The sequence below is a fragment of the Bubalus kerabau genome, chromosome 3 (genome assembly GCF_029407905.1).
Source record: "Bubalus kerabau isolate K-KA32 ecotype Philippines breed swamp buffalo chromosome 3, PCC_UOA_SB_1v2, whole genome shotgun sequence".
NCBI lineage: Eukaryota > Metazoa > Chordata > Mammalia > Artiodactyla > Bovidae > Bubalus > Bubalus kerabau.
Window position 1 is genome coordinate 80,224,927 of NC_073626.1, and position 16,810 is coordinate 80,241,736.

The 16,810-nt window shown below is 38.1% G+C and overlaps 2 protein-coding genes across 4 annotated transcripts in view; one reads left to right on the forward strand and one right to left on the reverse strand.

Moving 5' to 3' along the window:
• PHOSPHO2 (phosphatase, orphan 2) lies at window positions 1-4,960 on the reverse strand. 3 transcript variants are annotated; one of them, XM_055572329.1, is made up of 4 exons: window positions 4,767-4,960; window positions 4,105-4,138; window positions 2,900-3,070; window positions 1-764 (listed from the first exon to the last, which is right to left on the reverse strand). In XM_055572329.1, the coding sequence occupies exon 4, from the start codon at window positions 735-737 to the stop codon at window positions 12-14; it is 726 nt and encodes a 241-aa protein (XP_055428304.1). In that variant the 5' UTR covers window positions 738-764; window positions 2,900-3,070; window positions 4,105-4,138; window positions 4,767-4,960; the 3' UTR covers window positions 1-11. The 3 variants fall into 3 exon arrangements, with proteins under 3 accessions (XP_055428304.1, XP_055428305.1, XP_055428306.1); XM_055572330.1 differs by having other exon boundaries at window positions 4,647-4,960; XM_055572331.1 differs by lacking the exon at window positions 4,767-4,960 and adding an exon at window positions 4,681-4,704.
• The window catches only part of CFAP210 (cilia and flagella associated protein 210), a 24,488-nt gene continuing 12,635 nt past the window's right edge, over window positions 4,958-16,810 (forward strand). The window contains exons 1-5 of the mRNA XM_055572324.1: window positions 4,958-5,133; window positions 6,784-7,010; window positions 9,976-10,149; window positions 10,245-10,438; window positions 14,967-15,123. Of these exons, the coding sequence (XP_055428299.1) occupies window positions 5,085-5,133; window positions 6,784-7,010; window positions 9,976-10,149; window positions 10,245-10,438; window positions 14,967-15,123 (801 nt within the window). The 5' untranslated portion in view covers window positions 4,958-5,084. The remainder of the gene's footprint in view (window positions 5,134-6,783; window positions 7,011-9,975; window positions 10,150-10,244; window positions 10,439-14,966; window positions 15,124-16,810) is intronic.

The following is a 16,810-nucleotide window of genomic DNA, read 5'->3' on the forward strand; positions in this document are numbered from 1 at the left end:
TTGTTGGCAAATTATTCCTTTATTAGAAATTGTAAATAAGAAATTATTTCAACACCTGAAGACCAAGATACAACAGAAGATTCCATAGGCTCAAGGTTTTGACACATCCTATAAAGAGTTTTCTGTAAAGCATATCCCTTCCGTGGCATAGCAATATCGTTCTTCTTTAAAAAAGTTACTGGACAGACATCATTTCCTCCGTCACCTATATAAACAATTCGTGTATAATTCACTCCTTGTTGTAACTGTTCACCTACAAATTCTACCAAAACTACATTTTTGCAAAGGTTTTGGGGGCACTGAGTGCAAGAATGAGTGTGATGTTTTTCCACAGTGAGGTGACCATTGCTATCAAATGCTGCTGGATTTGTAAACACTTTATCAAACACATCATGAAAATTGGTAGCTTCTAAAACCCAATCTATGAAGACTGAATTTGAATCTGAAATAATGATGCAGTCAAATTTATTCTTGTTCTTTCTTATAAAGTTTAAAAGTTCCACCATCCCTGGAGTGAAAGGCATTGATATCATTGCTCTCTTCATTTCATCTTCTCTTACACCTTCATCTCCCAAATACTTAAAGACTCTGCCCATAAATTCTGTCCAAAATCCCTTTTTGTAAGAATCTTGCAGTTCAAGAGGAATCTTTTTCTCTGGAGCACATTGTACAATCCAGGTGTCACTATTATCATCTATGATTGTATTGTCAAAGTCAAAAACCAACAAAATTTTCATGGTTCCCAGAAACAGATTTGGGTTACCCTGGAAAAGAAGAAATATTATTTCCTAAACATATGTTGTTTTATGTATCTAGCTATGAGATGAAGTGTGAGAGTATTAGTCACTCAGTCGTGTCTGACTCTTTGCAACTTCATGGACTGTAGCCCGCCAGGCTCCTCTGTCCATGGAATTCTCCAGGCAAGAACCCTGGAGTGGGTAGCCATGTCCTCCTCCAGGGGATCTTCCTGCCTGGGATGGAACCTGGGTCTCTCACTTTGCAGGCAGATTCCTTACCATCTGAGCCACCAGGGAAGCCCAACCTAGCTATAGTTACCTATTTAACAACTCTTGATCTGCTAAAAAACAAAGGATGAATATAAACAAATTAAAAAGACCAAGCACTGTTAAGACCCACTATTTAAGCACCTTTTCCTAAGAAACAAAGTTTATATCTGAGTATGTTAATGGGAAACAGAATATCTAAAAAGGATACTCATGATATTATTGTGTTCCTGAGGAAGTGATTCTTTGAGCACTCAGAACTAAACTATAGAGCAATTCAACAAGAGAAGAAATTAAACAATTATTCCCTTAAAGTTTAATTCAGAAAAGTTGTAAAATTAGATAAGAAAAATGTAGGCCAATCATTCTTATTGCCTTTAAATTATTGATCACAAACTTATTAGTTTAAAATATTTACAGTAATCTTCATACTAAATAATAGGTCATGTACAATACAGATTCTCTGTGAACTAACCAAAATTCTGACCACATTTAACATAATGTGAAATCTTGTAAACCTTAAATAAATTTTCTAAAAAGGTTTTTAGCTTTAAATCATTGCCAATTTTAATCAAATGGTTGCTTGATGCTGTACCTGAAATTCTCAAATTACGTGAACTGGAAGTGGATTAAATTCTCCCAGACTAGAAATAACATGTGTTAACAAAACCACATTTATTTATATTTCCTCTAGATAGTTTAACTCTGGAGTGCCAAATAATCTGGATATACATGAGCAATCACACTGCTTTTGATATGACAATTACTCAAGTCTCTGTTTTCATTAAAAGATAATGAAGATCATTAGCTGTAAATTTCAAAAGAAAAGGAAAGAATAAACTGGTCATAGATGGTGTGAATGAATATCATCATGTAAAAAAGGTAATTATACAGAATTCTCAGGAAAAGCTGCAATTAATGTCTGTAAACAAACAAAAAATTTTTTTTATAAAGAGTGATATTTTTTGAGCTATCTGGACTAAGACATTGGACTAAAAACCTCACAATCTCACCATCTCATTTAACTCACATCTACATGTGAGTGAAGTAAAGTTGCTCAGTTGTGTCTGACTCTTTGCAACCCCATGGGCTGTAGCCTGCCAGGCTCCTCAGGCCAAGGGATTTTCCAGGCAAGAATACTGGAGTGGTTTGCCATTTCCTTCTCCAGGGGATCTTCCCAACCCAGGGATCAAACCCTGGTCTCCCACACTGCAGGCACATTCTTTACCATCTGAGCCACACATAATCATATCTATATGTTTTCTCTGGTTTATAATGATAGATATCCAGTAGTTGAAACTGAGACTAGAGCTCATGACTCATATACAAGTAAGCATTTTTGGTCTCTCAATTTAGAATATCTGGAGAATAACTAACTAGAGGTTGTATCTCCTGTTGTATGCCTTTAGATGGCATAAAATATTCTGATAGTCTGGATCCTTGAATCTCTAAATGTCTATCCAGGGGTCTCTGATTGGCTTTCAGAGATTTAAGTGCAGAATTCACTTTCCCTAGAAACAATATAATAAATAACAATAAAGCACAGTTGACAATCCCATTAGAACTGCACCTAAGCACATTTTAAATTAAAATGCTTTTTAGGCATTCTGAATTTATACATAATTTAAAAAATTTTTGCAAATGTAACTCACCGTGGGTTGAAAAGTGTTTCAAGCCTAGATTTAATCAGCCACAAGTTACTAAAATCCCTGCAATATTAACCTCCAAGTAAGATGTATCATAAACCTGAAGTTAACGAAGTTCCAACTGTGTTAACTCAGTTTCACTGCTAACTATTAATTTTTATCAACGGTACTTTTCCTAATTTCAGATCTTTTTCTATTAGTTTTTTTCCCCACCACTCAACACAAACCTTTTTTTAAAAAAATACTTACCCAATTTAGTATTTCCAAGACAATCTTCCTTCAGCATATAGCTTAGGTTAAATAGTCATGACTATCTTCAGCTTTAAACACCAGCCAGTTTCTAACCAGCATTACTCCTACACTATATGCAGGGGGAAAAGTCTTCTGGTTTGGAGCAAGGGAATGAAGACTTCTTAAATTCTAAAATAAAAGTATTTAAGACATTTTAAAATTTATGTTTTCTAATATGCTTTCTTTTACATCAGAAAATTACCTACTGGCAATGGGAGAAATAAAATTTTGTTTAAACAAAAAGTTTAAATACAAAACAAGGAATATTATGTGAATATAAGTTCCAATAATGAAAACTAGAAACTACATACAAGAATAGGAAACTGCTTAAATAAGATGTGCACATGATAGTCACATAACAGAACATTTATTTCAGTAGTAAAAGGTTAAGATGTTCAAATTAAACAAGTCACAAAAGAGTGTTTACAGTATAATCTCATTTTTGTTTTTAAAAAAGAAATATCTGTATACAGTGGTAGCATCAACTGCAGTTTCTACACTTATTTTGTAATAACAGTGTCCCCCCCCACCCCCCGGAATAATTTAAGCTCTGTTTCAAAGTGCATATGCTACCTTCTTTATTTCACAATAAAGAGGAAAAAAAAGGAGTGGAGGTCATAGGGGGTAAATAATTTTAGACACACTTGGCTGTAAAGATCCATGGACTAGTTAGAACCAAGTGCTATTAAGTCAAATCATAACTGAACATTATGCCAAACTGGCAAATTACTGACACCAAATCTTGTAAGATTCAATACTTTTTGTAACCAATTTAGTTAAAATGCCACAGAATTTTTGTTGAGGTAATCTCCTTGGGTCTCTAATGGTTCTGCATATCTTGTAAGCAAGGTGCTCACTGCCCTTTGCTCTGGACTGTTGTCTCAAAAATGTTATGTACAGCGAACAGTTTTGAAAGGCGTGCATCCTATGGCAACTGGGGCAAAATTACTGATATTCTGGCTACTGCTGTAATTCATCACCTATCCAGGGGGCTGCATCTTCTACAAAACTGTGGCAGGCTAAGTTGTTAGCATGCAAGCAGAGTAAAATCTCTCTCGCCAGTTTCTGACTTTTTTAAAACTATGCTTCCAAAAACCCACCAATGTTATATGTGCAAAACTATATTTGTCAACAAGTATTTTTATTAATCCTTTCATACTTACCAGCATTATTACGATGGATCATCTGATAGAAAACCTGAAGAAAAATAGCAGAACTATGTGTTAGAACTTTAGTGACTAAAAATCTTACCTCCCTTACCAAATTGAGCAACTCCAATTTGATGCCTAATGTGTATGTGTCCTAACCAACTAGCTTGTAATCATTTGTACCTCGATTTGTTAGGAAAGGATCTTTTGAAATCAAGTCTGTATCCACTCTTAACAGTTTCTGTATCCTTAGAGGTCTGACTAGTCCTCCAAATACATTCAATTTAGTATACTGTATTTACCGAGCGATTAAAGATTTCTTACATGTCCTAACATGAATATTTCAATCCAAGTTTTAACATTCCGATTAAAAAAACAAAAGCAATTACGCCCCATCTAGCCCGGACCATGCCTTAGAAACCAAAGTATTTAAAAATAGATTTTCTGTCAATTAATTCTTGAGTATTCACAGTTAATGGAGCGGGGCTTTGCCCTTACTCCCGCGATAAGATCCGGGGGCCACACATGTCAAGCGCAGGCCTCGTTCTCCCACACACCTGCCCGGTACTTCCCGAAAACAGGGGCTGGAACCTAGTTTGGTGTCGTTTCCCGCGGAGTAGGATGACGATGGGAGCACCAGGCCGAGCGCGGCCGGGTCCCCAGGACTTCTCACTGACCCAGGCCAGGGATCCGCAGCCATGCTAGACTCGGCGCCGCTCCCGCGTACTCTGTCCTCAGCCTCGTCCGGGTGCCTGAAAAAGAGGGCCGCTTGACTGGTACACCCGGCCTCGACTTGCCGCGCAAGCGCAATCTCCCTTCTCCAGCCCTATAGTCTACAGCTGCGCGTTCCTCGTTCCTCGGCGACGATTACCGTCACTTCCTGTGGCGTTGCTAAGCAACTGCGTGGTTTGGCGAAAACTCTGCCGCCTGGAGGCCGCGGAGCTTTCTCTTCAAATCGCCTTTCCAAGCCCGAGAACGCCGCGGGCACCCTAGAGATGCTGGTGCGATTCGGAAGGCGCAGTGGACAGGCGAAGGAAAGCGCGGGTGAGCTAAACTGGCCCATCCCGGCACAGGGACTGTTTCTGGTTCCCAAGCACTGGGGGAGAGGCGAGGGTACATTACCTTTTGAAACGGGTTGCTCCAAATAAAAACAGCACTGTGGGCATCGTCGGGCTCCGTGTAAATTAGACAGTTTTGACCATGGATGGGTGGGTAGGTGGGAAGTTTACAGAAATAAGGGTAGAGAAAAGAAGTCAGAAACTTAAAAGTTGACTAGCTGGTCTGGATATCAAGCTGCGCAGTTGCAGCTCCAAAAGTCTGGTGTTTGCTGAATTCTCTCGCACTTAAGCTTTGTTATTCGTTGAGTGACTTGGAATGTATTTTGGAAATATAAGTGATCTCATTAGAATCTTGTGAACCTACTGAGTGCTCTTAGGAAAGTGTCTGAAGAAAAGTCTCATTTTCTTCAAATCTAGAATGAAGGTAATGTCTCACCCTACGGCATATACTTTGATATATCAGAGTGTAAAAATAATGCTGTTTAAGGTGGATTAACTCACATGACCTTTTATAAAAATTTGATTTTGTAATAGAAGTAGCTAGAACATTTAAAGAACTCTTTATTACTTTGAGTGATTTTGGTTTCTTAAGTCTGTAAATTCCCAATTAATGTTCTCATGGTAACATTAGAACCTTGGGAACTTAAGACTATCTTCATGTCAGTGCTTCTGCTGCTGCTAATTCGCTTCAGTCGTGTCCGACTCTGTGCGACCCCATAGACGGCAGCCCACCAGGCTCCCCTGTCCCTGGGATTCTCCAGGCAAGAACACTGGAGTGGGTTGTCATTTCCTTCTCCAATGCATGAAGGTGAAAAGTGAAAGTGAAGTCGCTCAGTCGTGTCAGACTCTTAGCGACCCCATGGACTGCAGCCTACCGGGCTCCTCTGTCCATGGGGTTTTCCAGGCAAGAGTACTGGAGTGGGGTGCCATCGCCTTCTTCGTGTCATTGCTTCAGTAGCAATCAAATCCCTTGTGCCAAGTGAGAGCCAGCCATTCTCCCACCCAGTGGGCACTAGTGCGTATATATGCTGTGGAAAACTTAAGAAGTACCAGCAGAGGATCATGACATGTAGGAGACAGTACTCAAGGGGCATGTATTGAAAAAACACAATTATTCTCACATATTCACTTTCTTGTATACAAAGTACTGCACTGGGAGTTCCCTGGTGCTGCAGTGGTTAGGACTGGATGCTTTCACTGCCTGGACTGTTTGCAATCCCTGGTGGAGGAACTAAGATCCCACAAACCTCAGAGAGCAAAAAGGAAAAAAAAAAAGTGCCGTGCTAAAATATTTACCTGATAGATTTAACTCTGGCAGTTGGTCCAGAAGTTTGCATCTGAGCCTCACTGCTAAATTATATCTTCATTTGGAAGATATTGATACTGAGATTCCAAGAAGTTAAATAACTTGCCCAAGTTTACATAGTAAGGAATTGACTGAGCAAGGACTCAAATTTATGTCTTCTGATTTTAAAATCTTATATATTTTCCACTTAATTCCAGCTGTTCTTAAGATAACAAGAATAAAATTATTCTTTGAAACAACTTCCAGATAGTATGCCAATATAGAAATGTCTATGAAAAATCACTTAAACTCTTCTTGAAAGCTTTTAACTCATTTTTAAAAATTTATTAGAAATGAAGAACTGTGAAGAAGATCAAGTTCTCTATCCACCTCTTCTGCCTACCAAAGTAGATCTCCGGCAGGTCACCATAATTCCACACAATGAGTGGGAAAGGATTCGAGATAGCCTAGACAGTTTGACAAGAGAAGCAGCATGCCTTCGTGCAGAAAGAAAAGCAAAGAAAGAAATGCATTTACGATCCCAAGAAGTGGTAAAACACTGGACTAATACATATGCAGTAAGTATTAACCATCTCGGAGTACACGTACACTGAAGACTTACTCTTCTTAGTACTCTTTTATAAATATTTTAAAGATGCAAAATAGCATTACAGTGCATTGAAACACATTTTCAACAGCTTTATTTAGGTATAAGTGGCATACAGTAAACTGGATATATTTAAAGTGTACAATTTAAGATTGGACATGCTTATTTACCCCTGAAACCATTATTATAATCAAGATAATGAACATATAATTGCCCCCCAGAAAGTTTTCTTGTACCCCATTTTACTTCCTCTCATTCCTCCCCATGCTTCCTCCAGTGTCTCCAGGCAACCACTGATCTGCTATTATAAATTTAACTCACACTATTATTTGGAAATTCTTTCATGTTTTGTATCAATTATTAATTCATTTTATTGCTGAGCAGTATTCCATTGTATGGATATAACACAGTTTGTTATTATGCTCAGTTGTTGATGGATGGACATCAAGCAGATATTGACATTTGACCTGCAACAGAAAGTAAAGACAGTTTTATGAATTTTACTTCTTTTCCAATCTGGGTGTCTTTTAGTTCTTTCTTTTTCTTTTTGCCTTATTGTACAGGAATGGATGTTTGATTTTTAAAGTGCTTTTTTTTTTTTTTTTGCTTGTCTCTGTTGATGTAATCATGAAGTTGTAATTCTTAATTTTGTTATATGGTGAATTGATCAGCATTCAAACATTGAAGCAAGATTGCATTCCTGGGATAAATGTCTGCTGGTTATAAGTTATCTTTTTGATGGTTTCAGTTTGTTAAAATGTTAATTTTTGCATATGTGTTCATGAGGGATATTGAACTGATGAGGGATATTGAACTGATTGAACTTCTTGAAATGATATTGGTTTTCTTGAAATGTCTTTGTCTGGTTTGGATATCAGGGTAATGCTGGTTATTGTTATGATGGAGGATTGTGCAGAAACACAGGTCTCGAAACTGAGGAACCAAGGAGCTTCTTGAGGTATCCAGGCAGCTTCATCTGCCGTTGATTTGTCTGCCATTCCATCTTTTTCTAAAATGATATATCTCTTTGCTGTGCCCTTCTCTGTGCATCTGTAAGATTCTCTACCTAAAAGGTACAGTAACCTGCATTTTAGTGCCATGTACATGAGTGGGAATCTACTTCAAAGTGGGGAGGTATCCTCTGACTCCTTTTATTATTTCACCTGGGGAGAAATGCTGGGAAAAGATATTCTCATCCCCCTACAACACTTGCCTGGATCATTGAGGAACTGAGAGGCAGGAATTTTTCCTGTTTTCTAGTAGAATTTTTAAAACTCTGTGCAAGCATAATATCTGCTTAGAGAGTTCTCACTTTTCCCTACCCCCCCAACTTTGCATATTTCCTCACTATATTGCAAGGTACATTATCTATCTTTGGGAGGGGACACAGAAAGCTTGTCTTTCCTTGCTTTAGGAACAGTGTTCATAATTTATGAATTCTCTTTTTTCTAAAAGAGGGAAGAGTTACATCATGACTGATATCATATATGTAATATAATATGTGACATTCTGAAAAAGGCAAAACTTACAAGGAAAGAAAACAGATCAGTGATTCCCAGGGGGTACAGGTCGGGGGAATAGTTGACTCTAACAGGACATGAGGGAATTTTAGGGGAGGATGGAACTGTTCTATAAATGACTATGCATTTGTAAAACTGTATGCTAAAAGAGCGTATATAACATATACTGTAAAAAATTTGATTGTAGAAAAGCCCTTGGTCCATAAATAGATGGGGGTGTGAAATATACTCCCTGTTTTTTTTTTTTTTTCCCAGAAGTACCACACTACACCTAATACTTTACACTTTCATGGGTGTTAAAGAAGAAAAAAAATGTAGTAAGTGTAATAGAAACATAATAATAAAAACTGCAGTATAGGCACAGGGATTGGCAAAATGATTCATCAGTAGAGAGAGCCTAGAAGCAATCCTGTGTTATACATGGGAGCCTGCCATGTGCTAGAAATGTCATTGCAAATTAAATGGAAAAAGATGGAAATTCCATAACAGATACTGAAATAATTGGCATATGGAAAAAATGAAATTATATCCCTATGGTACAGAATATACAAAAATGAATTTCAGCTGGATTTAAGACCTAAATGTGGAAAATAGAACATTTAAAAATAAATCATAGGATAGCTTCAAGGTTTCAGGGTAGGTGAGATTTTCTTAAGATGTAGAAAGTATGACCCATAAAGGAGAAAATGACTTCATGGACATGAGACATTGGCTACCTCCTCAGGGGTGTAGAAGAACATGTGAAGTATGCTGTTGTTGATTTTTTAAAGGGCTTCCCTGGTGGCTCAGTGGTAAAGAATCCGCCTGCCAATGCAGGAGACACGGTTCCATCCCTGATCCAGGAGGATCCCTCGTACTGTGGAGCAATCGAGTCTGTGCTCCGCAACTATTATTGAGCCTGTGCTCTAGAGCCCGGGAGCCACAGCTACGGAAGCCCGCACGCCCTAGAGCCCGTGGTCCCCAGCAAGGGAAGCCACTGCAACGAGAAGCTCGCACACCAAGACGAGAGGGTAGTCCCAGCTCACCGCAGAGAAGAGCCCTCGCAGCAATGGAGACCGAGCACAGCCAGAAATAAATAAATAAATAAAGGGCCCAAAGTAGCAATATTATTTATTATAGAATGGAATTATGGAAGTAAGTGTAAGAAACTAAGGTAAGTGTTTATCTTAGAGATTCCAGGTACAAATTAGGATTGGAGGGAGAGTTCCATTATATACTTTTGTAATATTTTGGGTTTTGAACCATGTAAATGTATTACCTAAAAAATTCAATTAAAGATTAGCTCATAAGTATAACCTCATATTTATTAATGGTATGTGCAAATACAATACTCAGGGAAAGCTCTAATTATAATGTTAAATTTTGTAAGGTTAAATTACAAAATGAAAACAGACTACTGCTTTTATCTTTTTGTAGGGGATGAAAGAACAGAAACTTGAAGCCAAAAAGAAGCGTGATGAAGAAATAGAAGCAGAAAGACAAATTCTTGATATAGAAGAAGCAATACACAAACAAGGAGAAAGGAAAAAGGCCATTGAACTTGCAAAGCAATACCAATTTTACCAGACAGAACGAGTGAAAAACTTTCATGTACTACTTGGGTTTTCTTACATTTTATATATATTTAACATATCTGTATATAACTAGACTTCATTTTCTTAAAATATTGCAATTTTTTTTTGTAGTCAGGACTACTTCTTAGTAGAGTTATGAAAGAACGGGATGCACAGATTGAATTCCAAAAGAGTAAAATAAAATCAGATAAAAAATGGGAGGAACAAGTGAAACTCAATGTTGAAAAAGCTTTTAAAGAAGAACGAGAAAAAGCAGAAAAACAACGCAGAGAAAGAGTGGCTCTTGCTAAAGATCATTTAAAACAGTATGTATATATAAATTACCTTTTTTTTGTACCTTCTTTTTCTTGTAATGGATATAGCTTTTTTTTCTGATTATAAAAGTAACGTATGCTGATATACTCAATAAATAGAAAAAAAATACAAAGAAAGAGGTTAAGAATCACTATTACTCCTTTGGTGGCTTAGTTGCTAAGTCGTGTCTGACTCTGCAACCCCATTCACTTTAGCCTACCACGCTCCTCTGTCCATGGGGTTTTTCAGGCAAGAATACTGGAGTGGGTTGCCATTTCCTTCTCCAAGGGATCATCCCAACCCAGGGATCGAACTTTGGTCTCCTGCATTGCAGGTGGATTACTTCCTTATCTAAAGATAATATATTAGTTACAATTGTTATAATAATGCCACACAATCTGGTGGCATTCAACAGTAAACATTTATTTCTCATGTGTGTGTGGGTTGTTTGGGCTTGGCTGGGCAGCTTCTTTTCAAACTGTAGGACAGCTGGGTTTGCTTGTTACTGCAGGAAAGGCTCTGATCCTATTCCATGTGGATCTCCTTTTGAGGTCCAGGATGAAGGGACAGCAAGCACCAGGGGAAAATTGTTTTTACGGTATTGACAGATGCAAAAGAATGAACCCAAGCTTGCAAGCACATGGCTAAACCCAAAGAAAGTCAAAGGGTAAGGAAATACACTTGGCCTACCATGAGTCTCAAGTCACATCACCATGCTGACTTCAGTGGGACAGAGCCATAGACTTACATGGAAGTGAGGAGTGAGGGAGTCCATCTTTTTGAACAATAATCTAATCTAACACAATAATTTGCTATTGTCTTGGTATGTAGCTATATAGATTTTTTTGATGTTAATGGTAGAGAGAGTCTCATTCACTGAAGTATAATTTATATTTAATAAAATCCACTTTTTAAAAGCATATTGCTGGGAATTCCCTGGTGGTCCATTAATTAGGACTCTGTACTTTCACTGCCGAGGTACTAGGGTTCAATCCCTGGTTGGGGAACTAAGATCCCGTAAGTCATGCCCTATGCCCCCACAAAGCATACTGCTGTATAATCACCTCCAAATCAAGATGTAGAACACTTGACTGCCTCCAAAATTCCCTCACGCTCCTTTGCATTAAGTTCTGTCCCCCACCCTTGGCCCTTGGTAATCATTGATCCACTGATACAGACTTTTTCTCTGAGCATGTATACTCACATTTTATAAAATAAAACTAGATCTACAGTATTGTTTTATGAAATGTTTTTTTCACTTGCCAGTAGTCTCTGTGATCAGTCTTGTCTGACTCTTTGTGGCCCAATGGACTGTAGCCCACCAGTCTCCTCTGTGGAATTTTTCAGGCAAGTATACTGGAGTGGGTTGCCATTTCCTACTCTGGGGGATCTTCCCGACCCAGGGATCAAACCTGTGTCTCTTGTGTCTCCTGCATTGGCAGGCAGTTCTTTACCACTAGCACTACCTGGGAAGTCCCTAGTATGTCATGAAATCTTGCCATGTTGGTAAATGGAAATCAAAGCTGATTTTTTTTAAAGTAGCTATTACTGTACACATGGAGAGGAGAATATTTGGGTGTTATTTTACTTACTTTTCTAAATAACTGACGCATGCACATAGGAAGAGGCACAAAGGGGATTTAGTGAAAAGCCTCTTCCTTGTCCATCGGCCACCTTGTGTGAGACCATTTTCTTCATACTATAGTTCAAATGTATCAATATATACATTGTATTAATGTATCCAAAAAAATAATAGTTTGTGGACATTTTTACCATTTTTAAAGAAAAAATATTTTTATACTTAAGTATTACATCATTAATTCATTCATCTTTAATTATTTTTAAATATAATTAAATAAAATAGGATATAAATTAAAAATCACCAGAAATGCTGTGATCCAGATTAAGCCCTATTAACATATGAGTGTATATTCATCTGCTCTTCAAATTTTTCTTTTAAATTTCACAAACTATAAATGAATAATCAGAGAAGGCAATGGCACCCCACTCCAGTACTCTTGGCTGGAAAATCCCATGGATGGAGGAGCCTGGTAGACTGCAGTCCATGGGGTCGTGAAGAGTCAGACACGACTGAGTGACTTCACTTTCACTTTTCCCTTTCATGTGGTCACACAGAGTTGGACACGACTGAAGCGACAGCAGCATAAATGAATAATATGCCTGTTGTTTCAAATTCAAGCAATATAACAAAATTTGGAGTAAAATTTAGAATTTCTTCTTTATTTCCACTCTATTCAATGTCTTTAACTTTCATTTTGCTCTTCAAAAATAGCCATTATTAGGCTTCCCTGGTGCCTTAGTGGTAAAGAATCCACCTGCCAGTGCAGGAGACACAGGTTTGATCCCTGATCCAGGAAGATCCCACATGCGGCAGAGATAGTAAGCCCGAGCGCAACAACTACTGAGCCTGTGCTGTAGAGCTCAGGAGCCAGTAGTGAGCCCTTGCACTGCAGCTACTGAAGACTGAGTGCCCTAGAGAATGTGCTCTGCAACAAGCGAAGCCACCTCAATGAGAAGCCCACACACTGCAACTAGAGCGTAGCCCCTACTCCCCGCAACTAGAGAAAAGCCCATGTAACAGCGAAGACCCAACACAGCCAAAAATAAATGAATAAAAAATTTTAAAGTATCCATTGTTAAGAGTTTTATAGCTGTCACCTCAGAATGTTTTATTGTAGTTACTAATATTTATGTTCAGGACAATCTCTGTCCATGGGATTTTCCAGGCAAGAATACTAGAGTGGGTTGCCATTTCCTCCTCCAGGGGATCTTCCTGACACAGGGATTGAACCCACACCTCTTATGTCTCCTGCATTAGCAGGCAGATTCTTTGCCACTGAGCTACCTGGGACGTGGAAGTGTATGTTAATCATTGATTAATTGATTAAAAGGTGATAATGAGTATTTTTATATATTAGATATTAATTTATTAGACATATTGCAGATTTTTGTCATCAGTATTTGGAAAATATGGCCTATTTTATTGTTTGTCTTCGATCAGTATGAGAATCTGCCTGTGACTCACAGTGGGCATGATGTTCAGTCGCTCAGTCGTGTCCAACTCTTTGCGACCCCATGAATCGCAGTACGCCAGGCCTCCCTGTCCATTACTATCTCCCGGAGTTCACTCAAACTCACGTCCATCGAGTCAGTGATGCCATCCAAGCATCTCATCCTCTGTCATCCCCTTCTCCTCCTGCCCCCAATTCCTCCCAGCATCAGAGTCTTTTCCAGTGAGTCAACTCTTCGCATGAGGTGGCCAAAGTATTGGAGTTTCAGCTTTAGCATCATTCCTTCCAAAGAACACCCAGGACTGATCTCCTTCAGAATGGACTGTTTGGACCTCCTTGCAGTCCAAGGGACTCTTGGGAGTCTTCTCCAACACCACAGTTCAAAAGCATCAATTCTTTGGCGCTCAGCTTTCTTCACAGTCCAACTCTCACATCCATACATGACCACAGGAAAAACCATAGCCTTGACTAGACGGACCTTTGTTGGCAAAATAATGTCTCTGCTTTTGAATATGCTATCTAGGTTGGTCATAACTTTCCTTCCAAGGAGTAAGTGAGGACAGGGCAAATAAGGGACTCTGTGATGCCAAAATCCCCCCAAAGAGGATTTTTGATCGACACCCTTAAAAAAATTATTGTAAAGACACTTAAAAAAGTAAGATGAGGTTGATTACATCAGGGAAATCCCAAATGTAAGCTTCTTGAGGGCAGGAACATGTGTTGATTGGCTGGGCAGGATACGTGGATGCATAGACACAGGTAGCTCAGGCTGGAGCTGTCTTGCCAGTATGCTGAGGATTGACCACCAAATGTGGGCAGTCAGAACCTGTGATAAGCCACTGATAGTGCATGCTCCTGGTGGTGATGGTAGGGGGCCTGAGGGTGTGGGTTGAACAGAGCTGGTGCTAAATCCAGGTCGGAGCTCTGCAGTGAGGAGGCTGCTCAGGCGTCTCTGAGGAACTCATACGCAAGCCTGTGAGAGAACCCGCGCTTGATGACTCACCAGTCAGAGGCATCAATAGTTGGTGTTAGCCAGGGCGAGGATAACAAGCAAAATGGCCAGCAGGGTAAGGAAATCGTCGCCTTTCTTCTGTCAAACCCCATTTTCTGAGGGGCCAGGTCCAGAGCTTAGATAGTGTCTTGTAGTGCTGAAATCGAAAAGCAGACAGGATTAGGGACTCTTCCGTAAAACAGTGCCACCATTTCAGCATACTGTCTGTCGTTCAGTTAACTGGTTCTTTCTAAAGGAAAGAAACATTTGAATCTGTTGTAGGACTTAATTTTGGTGAGTAATGAAACATATTTGAAGAAAGAAAAATAATTGGCAATCCTGGGATAACCAAGTTTGGATTTGGTTTTTATCACTGCTCTTTACCTATCTGTTCTTGTCCCCAAAGAAATCCTGAAGTTTTCCTTTACAGCTTCAAATCATCCCAGTAAGAATCTAATTCATATCTTTATATTCTATTTTTCTGCTTCACTCTTTAGTTGTTTTTTTTTTCTTCAGAATAAAAGAACATGAAGAGGAAGAAGAAAGAAGAAGAAAAGAGGAAGAAAAGGATGCTGAGGAAATAAAGCGACAGAACTCATTATATGAAATAGAAATGAAAAAAAAACAAGGAAAGAAAAAAGAAGAGATCAATGAAAGCAGGAGACTATTTTTTGTAAGTAGATAATACTCAGAAATGTATCTCTTCAAGAAATATACAAAGTCCAATACCTCATTTTCAGTATATTTTTTATAAACAATAGTGGAGTAGAAAACAAGTTTACTATTAGGTTGGGTTTCTAGGTATACTTTGAGGGGAACTATATTTGCTATTGTTTCACATGTATGTGCTTTTACTCATGAACAAGAATTAAGAGAATGAGACTTTTTGTCAAATGAATTTTCTTATCTTTAAAATGAGAGCTGTTACAAGCAACGAACAGGGTGATATATGTTCAGTGTCTGCTGCACTATTAATTTGTGCTCAATAAATGGTAATAATTGTTTTATGGTTTTTATAATTTATTTTGTAATTTTTAACATCCTTTTCTTTATATTTTTTTATTCTTAAGTAACATATTCATTGCTGTTGTGTCTGACTTTCACGAAGTTACATACATCAAGATTTAAAACATCAAGCATCACAAAACGCTTAGAGTAGCAGTCCTTGCTCCACTCCTTCTGCTTCTTGGAAAATTATATTCTAAATAATCTACATATTTTTTAAAATATATGAAGCTTTTGAGATATGTATCTTGATTTATCAATTTTAAATGTTTTCTATCTCTCTGCCCTAAAGAGGATTTAGCTCTTTTCCAATACTACCCTCTTCTCATTCTCCTCCCTAAATAATCAGGGTATAATTTTAGTTTAATCATTATTATGATTAAATGAATATTGTTCATCAAAGAGTTAATATACTATGACTGTATTTTTTGCTTCCATAAATATGTTTCGGTGATTAATTGTCATTGTTTTCATTTGCTTTAAAGTTGTATACATCAATTTTTTCTATATGTTCCATGTTCTGTCAAATGGATGATACTAGTTTTCAAGTGTTCAGCTAAGTAATATTAAATTATCTACGTTATTGGTTTTTTTGGTGCTCCCACATCCAGAGTCCCCCGTCCTCTGCCTTCTGGACTGTTCGCTCTCTGGGCCTGCTGCTCAGCTGCCATTCTGGGCCTTCCCTGTGCCAGTTTCCTGGGTCACAGCTCCTATTTCCTCAATCTTAAGCCTTCCTCTTTCTTGGTTTATTCCTTCATCTTGCTGAAATACATCTTTGAGTAGCTTCTGAAGAAAGGCTACAGAGGTGAGATTTTTGACTTCTTATCTGGAAAGGTTATCATCTAAGGTAATGCTTGCCTTATAGTTTGGATGTAGAATTCCGGGTTCAGAATTCAGAGTTGTGTATTTACAGTTTCTTAATCACCTAGCTTTCAGTGTTGCTATTGAGTAGTTTTATTCCATTTATGGTCTTCGTCTTATGTGTGTAAGCTACTGTGTTTGGCTTTTTCTTTCCTTCTGTTTCTCTGGAAGCTCTCAGAGTCTAAGATTTCACAGGGACATACCTTGTGTAGGTCTTTTTCATTTTGCTAAGCACTCAGTTGATGCTTTAACCCATAAATGTGTCAAGTTTTATTTCTTCTATAATTTTGTCCCTTTCTATTTTGTTTTCTCTCTGGACTTTCTGAAGTGATGCTCTAATTTTTAAAAAATAGTTTCTCATATTATTAGTTAGGGTACAAGCATATAACAGAAAATTTGAAAAATGTAAAAAATTACAAAATAAATTGCAACAGTACCTTAAAAATTAAACCTTTATTTGAAGAGCAGAGCTAATCATTCCAAGGCTGATATGA